Consider the following 27,991-nt stretch of genomic DNA (forward strand, 5'->3'; position numbering starts at 1 on the left):
GTTTTCTTCTACCGCAATGTTTTTAGACAAGAGTCTTCAACATATGTGATAAAGCTTGGTCTACCTCCGTTATGTTGTGTTTTATTGATATCCGAGACATGACAAAATGAGTTTGAAGAGGGTAGTTCAACTTTGGGGCAGCCGGGGCTAAACTCGGACAATAGACTTTAGTATAATACTTCATAGTGTAGCGCTAACTGTCAGGGTTTAAACAAGCGACATGCTTTGCTGGTTGTCAAGTTCGTGTATGCAGTTAGACTTTAAGCGGATCGTGCCACAGACGGGGACGAATATCTTACAACTTTTCCTCCCCAAGTGTCAAGAAGAGTTGAGGGAATCACCGCGACCAGCCACTGTAACCGAGACAATAGCGCTAGATTGACGGCGCGACAATTTGCGCACGCGCCGCTACCCCACGTGCAATACCACTGAGCGTGCCTCCGACTGAAGGGGGCGGAGCTTGGTAGGAGGGCTACAACACTTAGGGTAGCTCGCTGAAATCTAGTCAGAACACTGGTCTCCCTCGGTACACGTGGTAACAGTTTAAGCAGAGGGGTAAAACTTGTTCATTCTTACGGAGTATCATATCTTCATGGAGACTATAGCTGTTATGTTGCTTAGTTTCGTGGGATAAAGTTGTTGACAGCACGGAAGGTAGCGAGGAGGATTTCACCGTTGTTTAACACATCCTCTTTTAGTATGTGATAGCCAAGAAATGAGGAATAGTAGTCAGTGTATTTCCAGTTGGATGTTTCAAACAGGATCAACAAGTTCGGATTATCAGCTGATCACTTGTCACTTTCACCTTGTGTCACTCATCTGACGCCTGAAATCAACATCTAGGAAACGTCGGAGAGCTTCAAGCAATGAACAAGGACACGCTTTTTCATTTCTTTGTTGGAGTGATATCCATAGTAATCGTTATAAGACTGTCAGAGGGCGTGCGCTGGCTGTAAGTATATTGATTTCTTTATCGATACTCTGTTTATTTGCGTTAGTCAGTACGGGAACTGCCATTGTTTAACACTGACACACAATTCCAAACTTTTACAGTTTTTTATCATCATCTATTAGAGCAACACGGGTTTACAATGACTACTCTGTTTGAATGAAGTTTTCTGGTCATTCTGGTAGGAAATGATGAAATGTTTCATAGACTATTCTTTTAAAAAGAGAATATTTAGTACAGGTACATGTTGCAGAACGATTTGTTTATCTTTAACCAGCTAGACATTATAGATCTGTACATTTTATCAGGTAAACATTTTCGTATTTCTTAAATATAAGTTACAAACAGTTCCAAAATAATTTCATCATTCGTCTGTTCTGGACCAAATGCATTAAGGCGATCTAAACACTGTACTGTGTGTATCTGAAATAGCAACCGACCCGAAAAACATCGTGAATCTTGCAAATATGGAAGCCATTTACCGGGTGCCTATCTATAAACACGTAAGATAATGATATATCATGCAACCATTTCTACGTGCATGCATCTGATGATCCATTAAAATTAATGCTACATCTTGATAACCTTTTCCATAAACTCAAAAGTCGAAAAAAAATCGTAGGCACCTTGTTTTGACATTTTCAAAAGACCCTAAGTGGTGGTCCATGACCCTGTGGAGTATGCATGCGATCAAAGAGCATATTTCATGAAATTGACACATGTATATGTCAACATGTTCATGTCATGGAATGAAATCGACCAGCAGAACATAAACCCGACAGCAAACCAGCATGCACATCCTCGACATATCACGGAACTATCCCAAGAAACATTAATCACAACCCCGAGATTAAACTCTCAGCGTAGTAGAGGTGTAAACTTGTTGAAAAGATATACTTTTTTAAAAGTAGGAAAAAGTAAGGTTTATCGTCTTGGGTTATCAAATGTGACACAATCATAAATAAACATAGGGGAGGAACTGAAAGGGGGTGAGTGTAATTTGACTCTGGCGCTTGTATTCGGAATTGGTTTTATGTGCAGCTCATGTCAGAAAGTTGATGTTATCATCCTCTCCTGGATGTAATATGCTTAATCGCATGTAGACCTGCCACACTGGATGATGGGTGCACATTTCAGCTGACATAGACAAGAGGGAGAAAGATTTATCGACTCATTCATTCATTCATTCATTCATTCATTCATTCATTCATTCATTCATTCATTCATTCATTCATTCATTCATTCATTCATTCATTCATTCGATAGACATTAACTACTTAACAAGACAGTAACAACTTCTAATCAGACAATGCCTAAACAAATTAGTCGTGGACTTCTGAGTTATTCTGTCATCAATTGGGTAATTAGACCTAGTTAGTGGCTGTCTACACAAGTTCAATAGCCGGCGGATTGTCTGCTCGCTACACAGCTGTGACAGCTCGAAGGATTCACGCACCTTTCCGTTTTCGAGTCAAGATAGAGTATTCATAAAAACTCCACCACATGACAGTTAATTTTGTCCTCATGACAAGGAGGAGATTTATGTAATCTGGAACGTCCATTACATTGCAATCCCTCTAGTAAGCTACAGACTCACGTTGTTTAAACGACACGTCGTTTAAGACCAAATCAATTATAAGTCTCAATTAGTGATAATGTTATTATTTTATCATATCAATGAAAATCAATAATCCCGCGTGGGGCGGTATGGTAGGTACTGCCTTGTTTGTGTAGAATACGCTGAATATCTGACGAATTGTTGTCTATATAAGTCGTTGCCGATCACATCAATGAAACTACATTCATTGACGAAAGTTATCTTATTTCAGCAGCTGCTCTTAAAGATTCTACATGTAATTCCAGAAAGGTTAGATACAAGATTCGCTTCGGATAAGTGCCTCTCATTTTTGTATTATTTATAAGTTTGTACAGGAAACGTCAATCAGTATATAATGTAAAAATAGTTGATAGCATGTTCGCTAAAGTGCCCGGTACGCATGCATCCTGAGATCACACTTATTTGTTCCATCCAAGACTTTGATCTAATGACATCGGGCAAAGATTTTTATTTACTTTTGATCTATCAAAATGAAAAAAAAAAACGGAGATAGAATAGATTTGGCCTTCTCGGGTAAAGCTATAGTGAAATAGTGTTATTCAGGGTAAAGACTCAGCACACCGAAGTCATTGCAGTCTTGGGATGAGTGACATGTGCTATTCGCATCAATTAGTCGCGAGAGTCACGTGCTGTAATCTATTTCACTTTGAGTGAATCACGTCGAACTGTCGGAGGAAGCGGCTAAATTAGGTAGGGGTGGGTGTCCTGAGTTATGAGGGTGGGAAGAATTCCGGTTATGTGTCATCTTGTGTGGGCAGGGGCGTGTTTGGGTGGGGCTTGGGGGAAAGGAGAAAGAACGTCATGGTTGTTTTGTAAACATCTCAGGAACAAGACGTGTATAAACGTTGGTTTTATTCATTTCCACTAAATCTTATTTTGATCACGCAAATGTCAAAACCTGTCTAAAAGACACCCCCTCTGATTAATCACGTGGATGGTTATTGACACGGGAATTTGTCCTAAAATGTCAGTTTAACTTCGTTTACTCTAGGTCAGGAAAAGACTGTCACGATAAATCAGAAATCCCTCATCAACAAACACCCAAAATACTGTTTCAAATGAAATCTAACAAAGCTGAAGAACCGAAGACACTCCAGAGAAAGTTAGAACCCACTTCCGAAATGTACATCGCTGCTTGATATAAACAACATGTCTGTTTCATTGTCTGTCAAGTTCTATGCCTGGCGCGGCCAACTCCTTCAAACATATCTTTGACTGATGTAGAAATTCGGCTTCCTACATCTACACATGTGTGCGCGCTCTAATTAAAAAACACCAAATATTTGCAGCAAAAGGATAACTAACTTTCAAATCTGTCTCGTTATTATTCAATTAAAATGTCCAAATAAAGAACTTGATTTTAAAATTTATTGCAACTCAGCATCAACATAGGCAAGCTCCTGGCAAATAGCATCGACAAGAGAAGTTACTGAATCCTATATCCGAGTCTTTTAGTTCAAACATATTTATCTACCACTTTCATCATATTTAAGGTTTTGGTTAAATTATAAATTAATAAATTATTCTTTCATTCGAATCAAGGCAAACCTAAGAAAAGTCAAACTCCTAGAGAACAATACTTACAAAAATATTGTTCTGTTCCACATATTTTGCATTTCTGAAGCAGATTTTCACAATTTGTGTCAAACCCGTTTTCACCAGTACACACATGTATAAAGGTTATCGAGTGCAGGTTGCTGTAGCATCTCTATTGCTGTATTAATACAGCATTATTAAGTTGAAATCCACGTGCAAATAAAGCCACAATGCTCCCTTTAACTAAACCTTGACAGACACTAGGAGTTGGGAAAACGACTAGCCGCCAAACAGAGCTCAATGCCTCTGATCCGTTTTATCTTCATATTTACTCTTCCCACAGCGGGAACGTGAAGACCACCCCCATCTTACGACAACGACCTCTCTGGATAATTCCAGACAAGTCCGTAATCAGCAGCTGACCTGTTCCTTTCCATACGAGTTCTTGTTTCGTTTTTATTGCAATTTTACATTCTGTGGACCCGTATGAAACAAATGAAAATGATAGTTAAAATTAACTAAGGCAAACTTGTGTCAGCCTTACATGAAAATAATTCAATAACTTCAAGGAACTGCAGTAATAACAGGTACAATTATAAGTAACAGTTGGGAGGTTATTTTTATAAGATTGGTACACTTTTCGGTACACCATTGGCACGATTTACCTACGTTCTATATACATATGTTCAGTTAGAGATAAGTGCATTGCCTAATATATTTACAACACTTTGAAGTGCGATTCTTAATGTACACAGGTAAGGGAAGTATGGTAATTGACATTTATCTGTCAGGTGCATCTTCAATGCGATGTCGATATCACATTGCATCACTCAGGACAGGCGAACCATGTCAATTAAACCCATCTATTTCACAAAGGCCCGAGAGCGGTACCTCGGGAACGACTGTTTTCTAAATATACTAAGTGGTCTACAAGTGTCGCATAACCATTTGCAATAAACACGATTGCAACATGGCTGTCTCTCACAATCCCGATAATTTACACATACGTGAGAAATTGACATATTCTGCATAGTTGACATGATGCGGGATTGGGGTATCGGCTGTTTATGGTTATTGTCCCGTGCTTGTCTTTCTTTTGTACACATACATTGTCACACGCGTGTTAATATCATTACGTAAACAGGACAATCGTTAACATATATTTATTCAAGTGTCTGCTCTATAGTGTAATTAACACGCAGGTGATGGCACTGTTTATGTATGATAGGTACTTGAGACGACCATAGAGGTATTGTTGGGAAATATATCGTAAGGAATACAAATATCAAAGCAATATGTCATGAACAAAGGAAACACTAAGCAAGAATAATGCTGAAGAGTGTCAACAACTGCTGTTAGTATTATATCATTCTTTGCCTATTTCATGGTGATCAAAGCAACGCTCCTTACAGACTAAACACAATGGTATAACCTAACCTAGCAAAACGTTATTTAAAATTATAGATTATATACAAAATATTTTTGGTTTCCTACAATACATGTACAGTGTATACTCCTTCCCATGTTTTACTCGAAGAGTTTTCTCTTCTTGCTCGCGAGCCTGTGTGCCTGTTGTCGATTTCATGGCCCTGTTCCACCTTAGAAACGTGAGGAAAGGTACAAGTGAATTTTACGATAACATGCTAGTCTCTGACCTACACATGGAAATAGCCACACGACTCCCATCAAGTCAACTTCTGGCGGTGGTGTTTACTAGCTTCCCGGTGGCAGTGCGCCTTCTCGACAAGGTTAAGAGTCACTGACGCTGACTCTAAAGCATTTTGCTTATTATTACGCTCTGTGTTAACTAACTCATGTGTAGAAAATTTCGGAAGACGTGAAATTATTTCCAAAATTAGAAGAATGTTAAGCATGCTGATCGCGTCGCGAACAAGTAAATATCATACATTCGTCCACACAGGCAGGCTTCAGTTAGTTGCGTACAAAGTTGATTTTATTTCTCTTTATATATCGATACAGAAGACATTTCTTATATTTTGACCGATGGACTCTTCTAATGTTCCACAGAAATGGTGACGTTTTTACCGTCTTAGGTGATTTGTACCAAACTAAGGTAAATAGTTGGCGGTTACATTGCCAACAATCGCATTACACAAGCGGACTTAAAGGATTCAAAGAGGACACAGTCTTCAATCATTCCCGCGACGCATGACAATGCAAGAATGCTTCCAAATCGTGCAATACCGCGAAATAAATATAGTTTAGTCAGCGACGTCACATATTCGGAATGTTTCAGATATTCTCCAATTCATGACAAAGCATTCAGGCCCTGAGCGGTGTCGCTGTTTGTGATATGAGGACTTAGATATCATCCAGGGTGGTTACGAATTAGGAATTGACCCGACGGAACCCTTACACAAAGCCTAACGTCCATCCTGGAACGCCATGCTTAAGCATATATCACCGGGCGCCCAAAGGGTTCTGCTGTTAGCTAAAGGATTATCTGCTAGAAATTATGAGTGACAGTTTGAAATGTGTTACATGTGGATCAAGAGGACAAAGGGTTATAGATAAAATATTGTATATTGTCGTCTTATTTATGCGAAATTTGTATCCTTGTAATTCAGAAACATACATCGTAAATCTCGAAATCTGATGAATATTGCCAATACTTTGTGTTTACTGGTTGTAGATTGTAACAAGGGTGAAGGATGATAATCCTCAACAAAATGATGTCTCAATGGCAGTTGATCCCCGAATGTGCACAAATGTATTCTTTTCACCAAGTAATTCATTTTGTGATGCATTACCATAATGTCATTGTAATTCCAGAACTAAACCTTTTATGAACATATAAACAGTGCAAATATAAACTACAAATCTGCGAACGTCTCAATCGATTACTTTCACTTGTTAATATTCCCCAGCTATACCACAAGCACTTGCCACCTTGTAAGTGGTGAGTTAAAACCTATATAGCATTATACATAATTGTTTTGCCTTATCATACATGGGTATGCCATTATTCTTTAGCATAGAAACATTTGCATATGCATGAAAAGTAAGCATTTAAGCGGCTTCTGAGAGTAGAATGTAGATTCAGTGTCGGGTACAGCATCGATAATGTTCCAACAAATTAGTCTTACGCATTGCCCCTTTGTTTTGTTGGGTAGGGCAATGGTTCGGAGGTGTTTAAGGCTGAAAGCTTGGGTTAAGTAGGTTTGGATTATAATGGCCGACTCGAGAGCACTGATATCCACTTTGCGAGACAGTAGAGTAGTTAGAACAGGCACTATATAATGCAGGGCCTGGAGCGATTGGAGAGCATTTGCTTGAGGGTGGTATGGCATGAATGGAAGGCCTGGCGTTGAGATGGACCGTCTCCTTACCCTCTTAAATGTTTGTATATCAAAGCGTTTGGATCCATTTAAGCCTGGCCCGATTACTGTCTGTTCGTGTGCGCGTCATCGGTTGTATCTATGTAATAGTACTTGTCGCGCACACACAGGGGAGTACTATGTGAATGAATTCAACCAGTGACAAAGAATTGGCATTTTTAACTGTGCTGTTCTTTGTCTGTGTATCATATATTCACATTACCAACCGTTAGACATTGAAACACGTGTGTAGCTGTTTTCTGTCATCATAATTGAAAACTAACGCCCCCAACACGCCGATATTGTAAGTGATATTGACGACGATACTTAGGAAGTACATGGTGATCTACATATCCACACGTGGTAAGACAGGGCATGTCTATACCATTTATTGTGATCTATAATTAAGAGAAAACCATGTCACACAATCCTTATCGACTGCAGCCAGACCCACTTTCCGCCGCTATGTACACGTACCTGTCCTGACTGACAGCAATGTACATATAATGGAAATGTACATCTTTGAAACTGATCCGCAAACTGCAGATACAATCTCGACTGTATTTCTTCCTCTGCTGAACGTCTATCATATGCTTTCTGTTATATGAGCGATAGAACTGCAAGAGGGACGAAACTCACATCAAAGGGCTCGGTTAAGCCGAATAACAGCGAACAGAAGCAGCAAGGCTTGGTGCCTGTAGTTCTGATTTTGTTAAACGGACAGGAGCCGTGTGCGTTAAATAACTTTCTGGTATCTCAGTATATCGCTTTGTTTGTCGAAATGAACGTATGTGTAATGGAATCACTCTGACGTCTAGGTGTGTCCCGACTGGCAGCCAAACGAATCTAATTGTCTTGTTTGCATTGAATCATGTGCACAATTCTTAGTTAAGTTTATCTTGGAGTATTGACCGAGTCATGTCGACTTCATCATAGTCGTCATCGTCGTCATCAGCGTCAGGTTGTCATTAACAGGACTATGAAGTCCCCTCTACAGGGTATTGACATGGATAGAAACACAACTACTTCAGACAAATATTCTTGGGTACAGTATGTGATGTTCAAAACGGCCATTCCTCGCCCAGTATGGGAACGCCATATTCTGTGTTACGTAATCGAGGATGACGTCATATTGCCTCATGTAATAACGATTTCGATTCCTGTTTCAGTGCCCTGATGTCTTCAACAACCACTATACAGAATGAAGAAAGCTGTGACTCTTTAGCAGGACTTGTAAAAAGACAAAAGAAACTTTGTAAACGTAATGTTGAACTTATGGAAAGTGTGAAAGTTGGAGCAAAGAGAGCCATAGAAGAATGCCAGTTTCAGTTTGAAAACCGACGCTGGAACTGCTCAACAACCGACTCTAAAAGACTCTTTGGGAATGTTATTTTAAAACAAGGTAACGACACATACTGAATGAACACATCTGTTGAACGTTGATGTCGACTTGATTAAATGGAAAAGTATTATTTAGATATTAGAGTTACTTTCATGAATGACATGTGAAAGGTTTAATCATTGTTTTAGACTCTTTGCATGAGGTTATTGCTAACTATCTATGTTTCAGTACTGGTTACAGTAGTTAATCCGGTGGTGAGGGATTCACATGATTAAAACAGAGTGGCTGTCTCATTCTGCTGTTCCGTGCAGCGCAATTATCCAGTATCAGATTCATCGTTGGACCTTGTTAAATAGGCTGCGCTACAGTCTCACGATGTTTTAAGCTATCAATGAAATTCGGATAAGTGTTACGGCCTAATTTCAAACGGATCCGATGCTATCTGGCTGGTGTCATAGACGAAATGTCTGTCGATGCGTACATGGACAATGAGCTGACTTATTCATGTAGTTTAGAAGCAATTAATACGAAAGTAAAGTGAGAAATGTTAACTATTCTCTATCTTAAGCAAGCAATAAAAATGGCGGAGGGAAGAATGTTTGCTCTCGCCTTTGTTTTCCTCGTTACTGCTAATCTCGAGGAACTTATTCCAAATGAGAACCGACATGGATTGGTTCTACACAAATTCCGAGTAGGCTCCCGTCTGATATTACAGATTACACAGACAGCAAAAGAGCTGTTGTCATTGAAAAATTACACTGTTGAGATAGCCCGTCACTTCCGGATACAGAAGTAACAGGATTAAACAATAAAATAAGACCCACTTGAAACTTTATTTCCACCAATTTATGGCGCGTGCACCTGCACTAGTTTTGGTGTCTTTTAAGACGATATTACGACCGCAGTAAACTGTGACTGCGTTTTCTAGGGGGTTCACATAATTAGGAGAAAACGAGAGCTTTTAGATTATCCAGTATCACGAACTGTGCCGTGGCACACTGCGGTTTTAACAAGGCTGAAGCAGAATGATATATCAAATAGACAATGAAGGCGATGTACCTGAACAGTAGACACTGTCAGATTTTCAAACGCCGACAGGTTTACATGCCGAATAATTGAATAAAGACTATTCACGTATTAGCTGGGTTCGTTACTCAGATAACCCTCACCTTGGCTCACCTTTGCATTATCAGTAAGGGTTTCAGGACTACCATCTATTTCTCGCTTTCGGTACGAAAAATCTATGGAGGGAAATGACCTATTTTTACAGTAGCAATCTTTCCAGTTAAATGAATGACAAATGTGTGACTTAAAGGAATTTGTCAGTGTTAGATGAACGTGACAACTAGTGTTTCTAAATTTTATACACGTATTGTTCACTGAGAAAATGGACAGACGATACTACCAGGCTGACTACAGTATAATCCCTGCTAGAGGATTCCTGATTAAATGTCAACTCGCCATCTATTGTAATGTCAAAACGGGACTAACTGAATTCAAAAATACCCGTTATTATAAATAGTAAAATTTATGTTTGTTTTAAGGAACAAGTCACACTTATCAGTGGACTTTTAGGCCACCATTAGAAAGACAATTTGTGAAGAATATTTTCAGGTTTTATTTGTATTGAACTGTATATTCTTTACATATTTTCATATAAAAATTTTGGAATATCTTAGAAAATGAACAATATTTTATATATATTTCAGGCACAAGGGAAGCAGCATTTGTACATGCAATTTCATCTGCCGGGGTGGCGCATGCTGTAACACGTGCATGCAGCAGCGGTCAGTTGCAGAAGTGTGGGTGTGACCGGACGGTGAGGGGGTGGAGCCCCGAGGGTTTTGAGTGGTCAGGGTGTTCTCATAATATTGCCTATGGAACGGCTTTCTCTAAGGCTTTCGTGGACGCAAGAGAAAAAGGCAAGAAACGCAAACAGAAAAACCCAGCACGTGCGCTCATGAATCTCCATAACAACGAAGCCGGAAGGAGGGTAAGTGGATATTTGCGCTTGCGCAGTATTTGCAGAAACGTTACATGACTTTATGTTTTAAGAAAGACGTAATTAACACTTTAAAGCAAATGACCACAAACACCAAGGGTTGAGTTCACGTCCATGTACACGAGTAAGCATAACATCAGAACTACATGACTTGGCTGTTCATGATCCTGTAACCAATGAAGGAAACTGGGTTTTTTTCACTTTTTTTACTCATGTGTGGTTTCCTTTCAAAATTGGATTTTTAGCAATGCTTTGTTCTTTAAAAGATATAACGACATATGGATGTCTAGTTTAGATCTTCTGAAATGCACAACTGGTACAAATATATTTACCAAATGTTCCTCACTGTACAAAACAGAAATTACAAATGCAACACTTTGTTGTGCGAAAGGAGAGAAACATGAGGTTGAGACGATACAACGTGCTTTAGCAAGATCTCGCAGAGTCACGTTTATGACCCATAGAAGGGAACTCGACGAGATTTGCGTTGCCTGTTGAATGAAAAATCGGAAGTGTGCCGTGCTATTGTGGGGTGCTAGAGATTTAATGTCACATTAGTGGTTGTGAGGCGAGGGGCTTTGAGCACTCGTGTTCTCAACACTGGTACTGTTATAAGTATATAACGTTACCCAATCCAACAGTCCAAACCTCCACTAACTGTTTAAAAGTACCGTAATACCCCTTGTTTAAACGAACCGGTCACCAACTAACAGATTAAGATGAAAAAAATACACCACATTAGATCGACCTGTAGAAAATTACTAAGGAGACAGGTCGTGAAATAATGATAATAAGCGAGTGATGTTATGTGTGTGAAACACGGTCGTTATCAATTAATACAACTGGCCGAGGCTTTAACTACAGTAACCAAGCGTGTGTTTACGTCACAACGATTTAAACGTCACCCGAACCATGGTCTCTGCCCGAACGAAGGACAAATCGCGCTCAGGTTTATCTGATTATCAAAGTAAAATGTTACCGCCGTACGTTCATTGTTCGAGGAAATTCCTTTAGGAAACAACAATTGTATCTACAAGTAAATTTGTCTAAATTTGTCAACATCTAACAAAGGATCGACGTTGAGAAATTCACTCGCCAGCACTCGGTTGTGGAAACAAAAACTCGCACTCGTTCATTGACAACAATGGAGTGTGAAATAAATGACCGCTTTCAAAGATTGGTGTCTGAGGCTTAACACAATACCAGGAGTATACATATACACAGCGCTAGACGGACACCCGAGTCCGCAATTACGGACGGAAGATTGTTGTTTTATTGAGTTGTTTCACGTAGACAGTTCAATGCTGTATCCCCGGCGTTGACACTCTAGAGTCCCCGATAAGTCAACAGAGGGGTGATTGGTGTTACCTGTCCGACGTACCTGTAAGTTAGCACCTTGAAAGGTGAAGTGTCGGCCGACAGACAGATTGATATGTCGATAACTGAGAAAGCCATCAGTTGATGGCCACGACAGTCCGACATCTTGATACGTGAGGTAATTTACTAGGCTACCCTTGACCAATGACATTGTCAATTACACTACACCTGTGTTAGATTGCAATACGTCAATCAAACCCTATGTGACTTCCTGCCCAACAGCGCTTGATGGAAATAATGTCGTTAAGATATACGATGTACGGGGAACCTCACTCTGTTGATATATATTGACATATGTACGATGAGCTTCTCCATATTGAAAATCAGTAAAATGCGAAAAGTACACTTTACGTGTCTAAAAATGTCGAGGCAAAAAAAAACAATAAACATTTTTTTTTTAAAAATTAGAAAAATAAATTTAAAAAAGGAAGTTTGAATTACTGAATTATCTAGCGGTAATTTTGGCTGAAATGTATCTAACTGGCAAATCAAATATAACATCTTTGTGGTCATTCTGATTGCACTTATTACCTATACCATACGATGGTACCTTTCTCCAGTACATGAACGCAGCACGTTTATGTAAGTGTTATTATACCTTACGTAAGTGTTATTATATCTTACGTAAGTGTTATTAGAGTGTTGGTGGACTGAAATACGTCAAGTCGCGAATGTTCGTCACTAGCAACATTTCCGACCCTTTGTTCCCATTGTTGAAAAATATCTGCGGGCTTGACTCGCGAGGAGGGCGGAGGACGGGTTCCAACCTCCACAGAATCCCCCGTCTGTCGACACCTGATTGTTGCCCTTCCGTTTAGAGTTACTTCCCTTGGCGTCGAGAAGCACGCTATCCGTTCCAGTTTGTTGACATGGAGATGATAAGATCCATGTAAAATGCTTTCAGGGCTATAATGCCAATGAGAGCAATTTGCACATCTGTAGTGCATAGTTTACATGCTGAATGTACACACTGTGTCCCCGAGTCTGTTTGGAAATGCCTAAAGCTAAGATGGACACGTTTTTAGCCGTTAAGTGCATCTCAGAGAGGGATCGTATTGTCAGCCTCGTTACCTTCACGCCAAAAGTTCACTGAATACGTTTTAAAACGACTACCTACAAAATAGGACATTGTGTTGAAAAATACCCAGATAACAGATCATGATATTTCAAACATACCTCCTTAGCGTTTTGAAGAAAAAAACATATACAATTACACGATTAAACAATGGCGGGAATTGGGGCAGTGTTTTAAGTGAAAGTATCCATGTCTTATTGTCTGTGTCGTGTCCCCATCTCACGACACACGTCATTTCAACCTGTGTTTACGACTCTTAGAGTGTCAACCGAGTCGCCAGTCGAAGTTGGTCGTGCCGTTCAAGTGTCTAAACACGAGTTAATTTGTTTGGTGATACCCTTGAAGAGAGGATTACCTCCTCAACAGCCCCGATTAGCCAGACTATCTAAAAATGATAGCGTGGTTGGGTGCGCGGGACGCTGTCACGCAGCCTCATGTGGTATCCGGTAGGGTACAATTAACGGGAGTGATAAGTTTCAAATGCTTTAAGACGCAAGATCCTATGATGGTGGTATTCGGGGGAAAGTCTCGCACGTCTAGCTACCAGACTATCTATCTGGCCCCGTCTGTTCATCTCTAGCCGTGACACACAGCTTGCACGTCTAGCTACCAGACTATCTATCTGGCCCCTGTCTGTTCATCTCTAGCCGTGACACACAGATTGCACGTCTGACTACCACAGTAGAAGTTCATCATCGGACGTGTATGTCTAGCTTAAACACTCAACTTAACGTCCAACTACCAACAATTGCTCGTGTGAATATCTAACTGAAACATTCAACTTAACTTGCACGTTCAACTACCAACAATTGCTCGTGTGAATATCTAACTGAAACATTCAACTTAACTTGCACGTTCAACTACCAACCTTGGTCCATGTGAATACCTAGCTGATACAGCAACTTAATTCGATTGGGATAGAATCTAACCTAGAGACAAACGTTTATCATGTCGCATGTGATCGAATGCAATGGTTGGTAAAAGCTCACACGCACAACATGTACACTATGCATTTGATACACATCGGAAATAGAACAAATTACAACAGTACAGTGTGTTCTCATAACAGCTTTCACATCACATATTTCTATATCTCTAAACTTTTCATGAATAATACATAATCATATTCATCTCACGACATCAGTTTGAAACAAATCTTTTTTATTTTTTAACTCCATTCTTTACGAAATTTTGAAAAGTTTGTGGAAATGAATTGTAATTGTTACAGCATGTCGTAATATTGTTGACAGATTGGTGGCTAGGCGTTACAAATACACACCAACTCGCGTTAATATGTTAAGGTCGTTTCCAACCTGCATTCACATTATGCATGTTTCGGCCTGAACGAGTGTCAACACAATTTGGCATTTTTAGATTTTAAACTTCTCTTTATCTGGCGCAATATCCCAACTCCCGGGCACTTTGATCTGGGGGTAATTTGTATGAAGTTTATAGCGTTTATCCCGGATATACTCACTTAACAGTACCAAATCTGTGAGCCACAGAGGTATCGCATTCATTGTGCCTGGCACAATTGCTTTGAGTTTTAGCTTGTCGGCTATTGTGATAATATCACCAGTAAATTTTGCATGGCGCATCAATGAAATTCTTTCTTTGACTGTTTATTATTCAAACAATTTATAAAAAATAAATTCCCAACAGTAATAGATGTTTGATTGCTCTACAGACCGTTATAAAGAGTAAGTCTTGTGATTTCTTTGATGAAAAACTATTTCATTATATTAAAAAAATTAAAACAATTACATATGTACTTGTCCAAATTTCCCAGAATATGTCAACGCGCGATTTTGTCCCTTTAAGTTTAACCCTTTGATTTAATCTGGAGGCACATTGGTTTTTTTTCACGTACTTGGGGTATATTTCCCCAATATTCGATAAATCTATGTACTACTCTGCTATATAAATACGGGGAACTTATTTCAGTGGTGTGAACTGCAGCATTTTGACATAGTGGAGAGGAGCTTGCCAATTAATCTATCCCATTATCCCTCGATACAATCTGTCTGTTTTGAACAGAGTAATGTTACCATTCCGCGGATGGCATGGGTATTTCGCAGTCTTTGTATTCTATCCATCATTTGCTGTTGACATATATGTAAATAGCCTCCAGAAGTAGTGGCTGGCTCTCAGAAGCCGGGAACTAGACCCCTGAGTATTGGGGAGCAGCGAGGAGATAGACACTAGGGTGTGTGTTACATTATTGGCACTTGTGCATTTCAAAATCCTTCTCAAATGATTCTCTATATATTTTTAATTCTGTGTGTCAGACAGTTAACGCAACGATTCTAACCAAATACCATTCTAAACATTCTATGATTACATATCCCAGATAGTTTGAATTTTCTGAGGAAAAGATAAACTTTTTTTCAATGATTTTGTTTGATTTTTTATTGAAACGAAAGGGAATTTTAAGAGCTTTCAAACGAATTACCACATGTGGTGTTTATTTTTTCAAAATTAAGAAAATAAAAAGTCGGTTCAAAAACATTGATGAAAGTTTGGGTTAAACTGTAACAGACTCCTCTACAAAGGTAATGCATCTCTGATGCTATGAGTTACTGGCTCGCACAAATAACGCTAGGTCTCCCACCTTCACTCGCGTGTCAAGCCCGCCCGCTGTTTGTTTGTATACGTAAAGGATACAACTGCACAAGAATATAGGCACGTTCCTCAGTGTCCCAGGGGGATCTCTAGGAAACGGAGACGTTTCACAGACAAAAGCTTTTCCCTTACGCTTTCTTCATATCTATTTTGAGTAGAATTGTTCCTCTACGTCTTTTGTAGAAATTGTCACTTTTTCTCATTATATTTACATTTGCTTTAGAATAGTTTCAGTGTTAAAACGGTATTGTATTTATTTGCGCGCCCGGTACGACATATCGTGTTTAGGTGGGGTAAAGATCTTTTTATAAGTGTGATTCACCTCTTGGACGATATTTACATCGATTTTCTTTCAAAGACAGATCCTTAAATGTAAACACTGGCCTAAATAGGGGATTTAGCAAGATATGGTAGAACCTTCAGTCTAAATCCGGCAACACCCTTCAAAGGAATTCTCTATCCCTTCAATCATCATTGTCAATGTTTAAAAATGTGAAATTTCAAATACTGCGTGAAGTTCGTCGCATGGCACGTACACCCCACGTCGTAAGAAAATCACACGGTACAATATGGACGTCAATCCCGTGAATAATAATGTGTGTACACAAGTAATTACATGGCTGTTTATTTACGAAAATGTATTTGCTTTAACAAAACGGATGTAAATAAAACCGATTCAGTAACGCAGACCCTCTCAGCCAAACCTGCAACAGTTGCTGTTTGAGAGGGAGAAAATAAACGTTTTCAACCAAACTCTCATTTTCTCCATGTTGCTTCCATTTAGCCAATGCCTCCGACAAACAAGCGCAGATTCGGTTCCGCTGGCCCGTGTCTAAAACCAAAGTGATGCGATTTGTTAAAGTGATACGCACGCATATAAGATGCGGGTAGCAGAGGTGTTTGTATACACGTAGTTTACCTAAACCTCTAGCTGTCAGCGCTGTTCACTTATCTCTCCCTTATGGAAATAAAGAAATGTACTCGATGCTTTTTAGAATTATCCCTATCACTGTTGGCGTGTCTAGATCACCTACCGAAACTTATAATTGTTTTGCATGCAACCTTTCACAATGAATGGCATGCATGTATACCATAAGCACGGGGAATCTGATAATGACACCCTGTGTCAGGATGTCATTCTTTGCGGGAGTCCTCAATTCCACTTTTCTTCAGTTCCTGTACGGTCTAAGAGCAAAGCCCTATTTTAAATATACAGCCAATAATCTGAAAAGTATAAGATTTTGACTATAACGAACGTAACGATAGTTTTATGTATTGCAAGTATACACTGCCAGGTATGGGCGTATTACAACCACCTTCCCGTACAATATCTCCATCCCGTCTCCACAGACGCAGATGCCATGGTGCAGACACCACCTGTATATCCTGCTATCGCAACGCCCCTACACATTTCACATCGAGCCCCCCTTACCCCCTAGCCCAACTTCAGGCTCCCTATCTGCGAGTATCACCACCCCCGGGCCGGTTCGAATAGCATCCCCACAAAGATATCGACTTCAGTATGTAAATAGCCTCAGGATTTAACCTCTGTTAATTAGCGGTGCGAATCTCCAGCAAGGGCAACTATCTCGACCACCCACTGCCGGTACTGTACAATCCACAAAGAAATGTTTCTTCCAGTTTTATTAAGTCGTTAAATTCAACTGACGCACCATTATCATAAGCCCCGATTTTTAAAACATATACCATCCTTTCAAAGCCATAAGGGAGACCCGCAGGTGACTCTCAATCTCGCTCTAATCAACTTGCATGCAAATTACAGATAGGGACCCGGTGGGTGTGGTGATTCTGATAGTGTGTAAAACAGTTCTCAAAATTTACATGTTCATCCATTTAACCCTAATTATTTTCACACGGCCTTTACTCCGCAAGTGACCAATTGAAGGACTTGACGATAGTGGCACCCCCTCTTTGATGTGTCAGTGACAACAGAAAACACGTATACAGATCTCTGTTACTGATGAAGCAATAGATTGGTCTTGGCATGCTCTTACCCCAGCGTGCGCAGCTCTAAGATATACGACGTCGTGTCATATACACTGACAAGAAGTGATGAACGCTTCAAGATAGGGAGGATGTACACGTGTATATATAGAATCGCATTTCATCTTGTAATTCCCCCTGTATTCGACAACAAGAATATCTAAACCTAAATTTCGCTTATGCTCAATATCACTTGAAATAAAGTGTTTTAGTGCCGTGAGCGCTCATGTTCACGACAGAATGTGCGCGTAATTTTGTAAAAATGCCTTTTTTGAAGAAAGTATTCGTGTAGTAAAATTTTAGCCTGCATGAAACAGATACCCAGGGCGGCCATAAATTCTCACTGCACATTTTATTCAATCATGATCGCTTTTGCATATGAAATTCTCGTTAATTCTTTTAACCCTGCACTTGAACATTTCTGATCACTTGGTGTGACTGCTTTCAGAACTATTTTACTGATCCGAACTGAGCCCGCGTCTGAAAATAGTTCCCTTGGGTGAGACCACCAGGGTAGTGTGAGGGGTGGAGGTCCCTCGTAACACTTGGGGCAGTTTGGTCTGCTTTGAAATAACAAATTTATTGGCACCCAAGACGGCGTGATCAATCGAAGAAAGACTAAGGACTATGTACGGTTGAGCAAAGAGGCGGAAACGCGGAGCAATAAATGTAGTTTGATGTGTGATTCATCCGCCACCTAGAGAACGTCAACCACTCTTGCAAGTCAAACTTTTAATTTTCATTGTCGTAAAAATATGTCGTAAAGTTTGACGGAGACGAAAATCTTTCTCATCTCTCAAACGCCTCTTTCGCCATGCACTCAGCCTATTTGATTTTAATCCCGTGAAAGAATAAAATGTTTTAGCCGGAAAATTCGATTCTGTGTAATAAACTACGCGTCAGGGAGAATTTATTCTCTAAACAAATGATCTGCATAACCAGCAATTGCTTCCAAAAATGTCCAACATTAAGGCTGAAATGTGTTTATACAACTTGAGACGTAGAAAATATGCAAAAGGATCGTCGGTTCATTTGTAATACAAAGTAGAACATTTTTAGTTTTCTTTGAATGGTTATATAAATAATTTGATACTTTCGTGACCAAAAATTTAATCGATATGAAAGTCGTGTCGTCTGGATGTCTAAAGCCAGGAGTACAAATGGGCGAAATTGCCCAAATTTCTTACCGAAGACCCACTTCAGAATGTAAGCCAACGTTTGTAACATAACTGATATCCATGTTCTTGGCGAGTCTCCCCAGGCAAAATTTACCTGATTAGGCTAAGATGTTGTCAGAACCAGTAAATTATGTCCTCATTAGTAAACAGGGAACATTGTCTGCTAGTTAAAATTGTCTTTATTAGTAAAGCAGGCACGTTATCACCGATACAGTAGAAAAACGATACAATTAACGTTTGCATAATTGGAGTCCTTAATAGAAGCACGAGTTACGGTCCTATCACTGAAATGACACATTCAATACATCTTAAAGTCGTTCTGATAACAGTGTGTTATAAATGGTAAGTTTACGTCATGTTTTTTTTCAGTATTTACACAAAATTCACCACTTTTTGGAGGCATACACAGCTCACCAGTACAAATATCCCCGTATCACCTTTGACGAATTGCGAAAATATGCGGAATGAAAGAAATTTGAAGTTTAACATTCATGCTGCATATTTGTAAGAGATTGTATATTTCACTTCCTGGATCAATGTCAAAAGCGTTTAAAAAACTAGGACACCTAGCGTCATGACGGTTTAACTGACAGCAGCCATTTGTTAGCATTCTGTGAAAATTTATCAAGCCTCGCCATCCAACATAGGGGCTGCGTTAATCTCGATGACATGTACGAGACATGACGAGATGACACGAGATGACACGAGGTCAGAAAAGTTAAGAATCTAGTGTACTCGCAGCAATCACAAATGTGTCTACCTCGTAGCTTGACGTGTATTTTCAGTATATTTAATCAAAGTGTATCGTGTTTTATCAGAACAAGTCGTTCACCTCAAACAGACACTTAAAAACTAAATCAGACATTTCTATGCTATTTTAAAACCCACTGCACTAAATGACACTTGAAAGTACAATGACGTTTCATTGAATATATTTCTCGCAAATTACCCTGTACCCGCCATGGATGGTGCACGTCATGAAATACATTTCATTATTCTTGACTGACGAATGTCATCTTTAATGTTAACACACATAATGAAAGGCGTCAACTATGCTTGTATGTTTCGTGGCGTGTGTCTAACGTTTCCCTGTTATCACACGTCTATTCTTTGCACCCAGACTCGAAGTAACATAGCTAGCTGTAGTCATCTGGCAGGATAATCAACGTTCACAAGTCATTAAAAGTCTCAAATGTTGGCCATGGTGTGGCGAGGCAATGGTTATACCATCTGAAATTCCTTTCTTCACGTTCTTGCTTGAAGTATCCTGAAGCGGGAAGGTCTGGAACGTCCAACTACATTTCTCGTTATGTCAATCAAAATCAACGTTTCTTTATAAGAGGAAAATTTGGTTTGAGGGACCGTCTCAAAAGTGATTTATCATTTTGTAAGTCACAGTATATATCATAACGTTAAAAGCGGTTGTTTCATCTCAGACGTTTTTCCATATGACCGTAGTGTTATTTTGAATCGGTTCCGGTAACTACATAAGCGACACTACGCCTATAAACATAATTAGATGAATACCAACTTCAAACCTTTTGTATATATTGACATGTACACCTGACACATTTGACCTTGACGTAAAATTGGGAAGGAATAGTGGCGATAGCACCGAACGTCAGTCTCCGCGAGTACTTACACATCCAGAATCCATTTCCACTGCTACAAAGCAAATATTCAAACTCTCCTCCAAAACTCAATTCAATATAAAGAATAAACAAAGCATATTCCACACGTGAAGAACACACCGACCACGCCGTCCGACATGGCAGGGTAACGTGGGACGTCAATCGGTGCTTAGTTTATATTATCGGGCAGCGTCTATGTCTATGGTCGCTATAAATAGGGTTCCATTATGCCTATAGACTGGCGCCAAAAGAAATTATTCTGGGATTTCAAGCGCATGTCACAAGCCTTTACAAACACCATTCCATGTACAAAGGTAACTTTGGTCTCCGTTATAGCTCGTGTGTATTTGGTAGCAGTGGAAGCGGGGTCTGCCTCACAGTCCCTTCACCATATTTATCTTCCCTCTTTGCAAGGTTACAGCCTTAAATAAAGCAAGTCTAGATTTCCTCAGGCTCTGAATCTCCGGTCTCCCTGGAGCTCCTTTTCAGTTCATATGGGTTTCTTACTGTCAAAGTTATATTTATTCAGAGACTAAACACTAGTCTAGGTCACTATTTGCAATGTTGGTTGGGATATCTACCATACAACCTCACTGTATCCTGCCCATCGTTATCTTCCTCTCTCCCACCGACAAACCCCAGTTTCAGGGCATTCACATAAGATAATATGTACAGTGTGGACGCATGTACATCTGTGTGTAATGTCAATATTACCTTACGTAAGAAATGTTAAATAGGAGTGTCGCTCTATCAAAGGGTTGACGGGTGTATTAACCTGTCTGCATACCTTGTTTAATCTTGAAGAGACATTTTAAAGAGTCCAGTAGCAATTGTTTAGCTTTCAATTTCCATTGGCAATAAACGGGCTAGACAGATTAATCAAATTAATAAATGTAGACTTGACGGTATCACATTTCGATAAGATAGCCTCCCGATATCCCGCATGTATTCACCGCTACCACTACTCGCGTCAGCTCGGATACAATGCCTGTCAAACACAGGTCAAAACTTAAGTCAATACAGTGTCAACGATCCCCTATAGTACAAATGATCTCTCTACGTATAAACTGACAACGCATGCCTTATCTAAACCGTGACGAAACTATCTTTCATTTGAGCATTCAGGTGAATTAAATTCTGCAAACCACGATGTGAGTAAGTCACTCAAAGAGTGCTTTCTTCCTTCACCCATGTCACCTTCTCGTCAGAGAGGAACTCAGGTATAAACCTACTAATTAATTCGTTGACTGATTTATTATTCCCATGGCATCGCGACTGTGTTCCTCGTTTCAGTTGCCTAGGTTAATGATGTTTTGGCCTGTTTCTGTCTTGAACGTGGGATACATTGTCTGTTTCTACCTACTCGGGATATATTGCTTGGGTGTTCCAGCACGTACCGACAAGCAACTATTCGAAACTGTAGACAGCTCTCGGTAAGAATTCCCACTACACTACACTCCGGCTCATCGTAAACATGTGTTTTTATGTTTGGGTGACAGTTTTACGGTGTTCGAAGGGCGGTCTGTGTATTGGAAATTCTGTCGGTTATTAGTGGCGATTAAATCTCGATTTCTGGAGAAAGAACTTCCGACTCATGTCCAATGTTCCATGAAGGGTGTAATATGTTTTTCTGAATGCAAATCTCTATTTAGCGAAGCACCGTTTACCATCGTCCTGTAGCATTTCATATGGCTTCGATGCTTCCCACATTCCGAAGTAAATTGTACAGCTTGCATGTGTCAGTTCTCATAAAATGTCATGAGTTGTTAAAAATAAGAAATACAATTTACATCCGAAAGCAAAACAAGAGAACTCATAAGAGAGAAATTTGGTTTGGCTATAGATACGTGCTGAATAGCATTCTGGAAATAACTCTTTGACTCCTGGAAAACTTTGGAACCATCATGTGAACGTTTTATGGTAGGTAATATGCATCAATATTTCATTACCAGTATTTAGCAGCTATAGCAATCATTCAACTTCGTACACGTACATTCGCCATGAGTGTTTCTTTTTCTTTGAAATCTTTCCACATTCCACTCAATGACACACAAAAGCCTTTGTCAAGTCAACCTTAGAGAGGTAATGTTTAAACTCTCTCCAAATCTACATACTTGCAAAACAGACGTGGTTTCTCAAACCATTACACTAAAGATTGGCGAGTCCGGAATGAATTCCTTTTCTTAAAAAAGATCTGGAGACGGATTAGCAAACGTGAAATAAATAAAACATCTACACAATGAATCTCAATGACAACTGTAGTGTAAACATTATCGGTGGCCGGGAAAATATTGTAAATACTGAAAGTAAAGACTGTTTGGATGTATATGAAGCATGTGAAAGGAGGGTCTTATTTCGGATCTAGATGGTGGGACGTATCCCCCAGTCCGAGCGGTGTGTCGAGACGGTGCTATGAAATTAAACAGTACATGTAAACACAATAATAGTTCCACCATCCCAGTCGTCATCGAAGGCCACGCCAAGATTCCATTATGCTGTCAGGCAGAATCTTACGTTACTACGTATCAAGGAATTTGAAAGTGATGAACCCGTTATACAAACAATGTGGCATTAGTAATGCATGATAACGATTCCTCCGTGACATCATGACTGGTTGCTAGGTAACGATATGACGTAATTTGACGATAATTACTGATTGGTTCCACCTGTTATTGTTAACCAATCGCCTCAATGACTTTCATAACCGTGGGCCAACATCGTAAAACTGCCTCTCGAACTCTAATTACGCGCAATTAGACCCAGGTAGCTAGAAGCCCTTTGTCTGCGGGTCATATTCCGGAGTACTATAAAGAATCACCGCTCGTAAATTATGTCACTGATGGCAATAATAGCTATGTTTTCAGCCGTGTACATGATGTTTTGCACGGTTGTTAATTTCTTCGAATCTGTTGTTAGAGGACCACATACTTGGGACACGGTAATAAACAATCACAAGCTCGCGATGAGTTAGTGTCACCAACGATTCAACGGCCGTGTATTCGTCGAGGTTTGGCGTTTATAGCTGGTTATGATTCATATTATTTGGCAAGAATCGAATTTTTACACTTTTATGGCTTGAACGAAAAATAGCATCTTTAAGAAAGTCGTCTCTGTTGCCACAACAAAGAGATTGCATACAAACAGTATCGATGCTCACTGCATGCTCGTGCAACGTTCATTCTAAATTTAAATCCTATGCACAAGCTCCTTGTACAAGTTGACCTATCCGATGAAAGAAATCTAATCGAACATGCCACTCCACTTAAAGATTGAAGAAAACATGAGATAAATGCAGCTCATTACTGCACAGATAGTGTTTGTATCAGTCCGACAATTACTTTATCTTTCATGCCAATTGGTGACAGTTTTATTATTTGGCTGAGAGAGCGACCAATTTCTCGACAATTAAACACGGTCTGTTCGTTTGCCATAGGTCTCTCGGGTCAAGTTTCGCACCTTTACGATTATGATAAAGGGATTTGTTCAACTTTTGTAGATGTCATGAGTAATGATGTCTGCTGTATATTTTGTTTACATTTCATCCATTCATCCTACCGAGAGTAGATGCGGGAAGTTAAGACGTCGTTACTTTTAAATTTGACACGTGTCATTCTCAGTGATTATTAAGTTTACGATGCACATGTGAAATCAACATTTGACAAGCGATAGTTGTGGATATCAGCTCAATGTAAGCAACAGCTCTTGTAAACAGTTGTGTTTGTGGGCACATCTGTTACATAAGACAGTGGACATCTGCGGCTGGAAGATGGACATCACAGTGACACTTCCTGCCAATCAAAAATTGCGCACGTGCAATGTACAACTCCCACGTGTTACGTACCAGATGTTTCTCACATGTCACTTAAACGTGATTATTAAGTTAACATGATAGTGACATTATCAGTTTTTAAATTACACGGAAATTTAAACATTACATAGACTGACACGAAATAATTAGGAAACAAGAAATCATTACATTTGTAAACCAATGGAAACTTTACAAAAACGATCATATATTTACAAATAACCAAATAAAAGAATTATGTTGCCTGCTGTCTCAACGGCATTTCTGGCATGAAGTGTGACTCAGTGAAATCAAATTATGTTATAAATCTGAAAATAGAAATAAACCTAATTTACTCGCATAATGTTTATAACATACTTTCAGTATAATTTGGCTTCCGCGGATGATAGTGTAGTACACATTCCCGAATTAATCATGCAACGAAAATGACAAGTTGTCAGTCTTTGGGAGAATAGTAGCGGCTGTCATTAACCAACGCGTGTGCGGTCCCAGGGACCCACAGTCCCATATCGTAGACTGTATCGAATTCCTCGAGTCATTTTCGTCCTTTCTGATAGCTCTGGGGTAAACCCCATAAAAAGGATGAACGTACAAATTTGACAGCGATGCTATTTCGACTTTACGACTTTCGCGAAAGGTGTAATCAATGGTATCGCCCGTAAAGCCAAATGGCCACACAGATTTCAACTTAGACGTTTCATGCATTTCATGGCTGGACTGGTTCCAGGGACAATAATTCTTCGTCTGGGGTGTAAAATAAAGACAGGGACATATACCTAATGAGATGGCCTCTTGGAAAGGGAGGCAAAATGGTCGTCAATATTTATCGTTTCTCTTTCTCATGTTGACAAGGAATGTTATTGGCGACCGCCTTGTCGCCATTGTACTTAGTCTCAGTTAGAAATCTTTTGTCTGCCAAACGTGAAACGAAATGATTACAGAAATTTAGGAAAGAATGACAGAATTAGGAAAGGAGAACAGCTCTGTTACCTTTAATAATGTATGTTATGTCAGAAAAGCGGGCAATAGATATTTCTGGTCATGAATTGCATCAATATGTATATCTATGATGGTTTCACATGATGATATTTTCATCACATCGTGTTCTTGGTTACTTATGATCTGCTTTCTTGTTCCAGGCAATAGAAGACTTCATGAAAGTAGAGTGCAAGTGCCATGGAGTATCCGGATCCTGTGAAACCAAAACGTGCTGGAAAGCGATGCCATCTTTCCGCGAAGTAGGCCGTATTTTGAAGGAGAAGTTCGACGGTGCCACAGAGGTTCGCCATATGGTGACCGGGACAAGGGGTGACCTCGTGCCCCTGAACGACCAGTTCAAGCCACACACAGAAGCGGATCTCGTGTACATGGCCGGGTCTCCGGATTTTTGTGAGCCTGACAAAAGGACTGGGTCACTTGGAACCCACGGGCGAATATGCAACAAGACCTCAAAAGCAATAGACGGTTGTGAGCTGATGTGCTGTGGGCGAGGTTATACCACCATTAAAAAGACCATTGTTGAACGGTGCATGTGCAAATTTCATTGGTGCTGTTATGTGAAATGTAAAAAATGTGAGCGAGATGTGGACGTGCACATATGTAACTGAACTGAAGGTCAGAAGCGCCGTTAGGGTCAAGGTCAACAATGACTTCAAGGTCAAGATCAACAATCACATCAAGGTCAAGGTCTCCAATGACACGAAGGTCAAGGTAGATTTGGACACCTCAAGATACCTACAGACATATTGAGAGCAATAATATCATACTTCTGCTCGACAAACTGAAATGGACAGTTATATCTGGCGGTTGTGTTGTTGATGCAACCGGTATAGTACAACGACTTGCAATGAGGTAGCAATTACCGTGTACCAGTTCTCAAGCCTGGAAACTGAACCACACAGCACAAGACTGACAAGAAGTCACCTTGTATTGGACGTCAATATCTAGAATGACAAATAGCTGTGTTTGCTCCGGCAGTAATATTTTTCGCTGTCTGGGAAAGATGCACGTGCATTGATGGACGTAATACATACGCATGAACCCTATGTTGGATTCAAAGACATTGGAAAGTAAGCCATTGCCCGACGTTTGTACAAAGTTGCAATATGATATGTAAATTAGACATCATGCTTTATTTATTTATGAAAATTGTTGTATGTATATTTTAGAGATTTAGGCAACCCACAGGTGTCGTGTTGAACACTGTAATAGAATGCTCATTCACCCAAGCGTATAAACTTGAATGGAATTTAACCACATGAAGATATGAGAGTGTAGATAACGACCGGGCTGGTGCAAATGTCTTTAGAATGTTCCTCACTATGTGTTTGTGGCTGGAAGCATGATTGAAGCCAAATCCCTCTCTCGCCGAGATAACCCTAGAAGCACATCCATCCATCAATCACGTATCTTCGGGGTAACTCCAAGTAAGCTTCATCCTTCACCCCTGTCTAAAATATACTGCCCATCCTACTGTACCCGCGACCCCATCTCGCCCCTCACAACAGCCCCACCTAACGCTGGTAAAATATACTGCCCATCCTACTGTACCCGCGACCCCACCCCATTCCTCACAACAGTCCCACCTAACCCGTATAAAATATACTGCCCATCCTATTGTACCGGCGGCCCCACCTGACCCCTCACAACAGCCCCACCTAACCCTGGTAAAATATACTGCCCACCCTATTGTACCGGCGGCCCCACCCCACCCCTCACAACAACCCCACCTAACCCATGTCTAATAACTTTCCAACACCTAACTTGAAATCGTACATAAATATCTACATCTATGTTACTGATACCCGGCGTTCTACTTCGCCATGACAATATTTTAACACAATCTGAACATCCCCGTCCCATCCTATTGATCATTATCTGGCGATCTATAGAATTCCCTCTGTGCTGAAATCCTATTAATTATAAACATTGTTCAATAATGAACTTGGTGTAGATATCATTTTATGACCTCAAATGTGATATCAGTTTCATAGCACGTGATCTTTATGTGTTTGACCAAGATGAAGTGTTTGACGTGCATCCTAATCACTCATCATATAGCTACAATTTCTAGTTTGTATTTAGGATACAATCGGGTATGTGTTTTTATTGACAAATAGTGCTTCGTATTTATGTGTCAACTCCACGTCATTTTGTACATTCTCATGTGTTGTCCATTTCTAGTATTAAATATACATCCAGAATTTACAACATGCTACGTGAACATGGCCGATCATGTCAATAAATACATCGATTTTCGCATTTATAGTAATTCCAATCATAACGCGAAAGGAAAGGATCAATGTACTTATGACAACATGCAAATTATTTCAAAATTTGTAAACAACAGCAGTGTTTCAACACAGTGGAGTGTGTTAAGTAGTGGTGTACATAATAGTATATATCAGTTACAGCTGTGTACATATGTATGTAAGTATAGACTATAGAAGGGGAATCGAAATTCTATGTAAAATATATGTAAAATGCGAAGATTTTATAAAGCTATAAAAAGCTA

The 27,991-nt window shown here is 39.7% G+C and overlaps 1 protein-coding gene across 1 annotated transcript; it reads left to right on the forward strand.

Moving 5' to 3' along the window:
• Positions 1-507: 507 nt before the first annotated feature.
• LOC137268115 (protein Wnt-4-like) lies at positions 508-27,991 on the forward strand. The gene is made up of 4 exons (XM_067802638.1): positions 508-952; positions 8,611-8,843; positions 10,493-10,776; positions 25,617-27,991. Exons 1-4 carry the CDS (start codon positions 867-869, stop codon positions 26,082-26,084), a joined length of 1,071 nt encoding a protein of 356 aa, XP_067658739.1. The 5' UTR covers positions 508-866; the 3' UTR covers positions 26,085-27,991.

This window comes from Haliotis asinina, chromosome 16 (assembly GCF_037392515.1).
Source record: "Haliotis asinina isolate JCU_RB_2024 chromosome 16, JCU_Hal_asi_v2, whole genome shotgun sequence".
Taxonomy (NCBI): Eukaryota; Metazoa; Mollusca; class Gastropoda; order Lepetellida; family Haliotidae; genus Haliotis; species Haliotis asinina.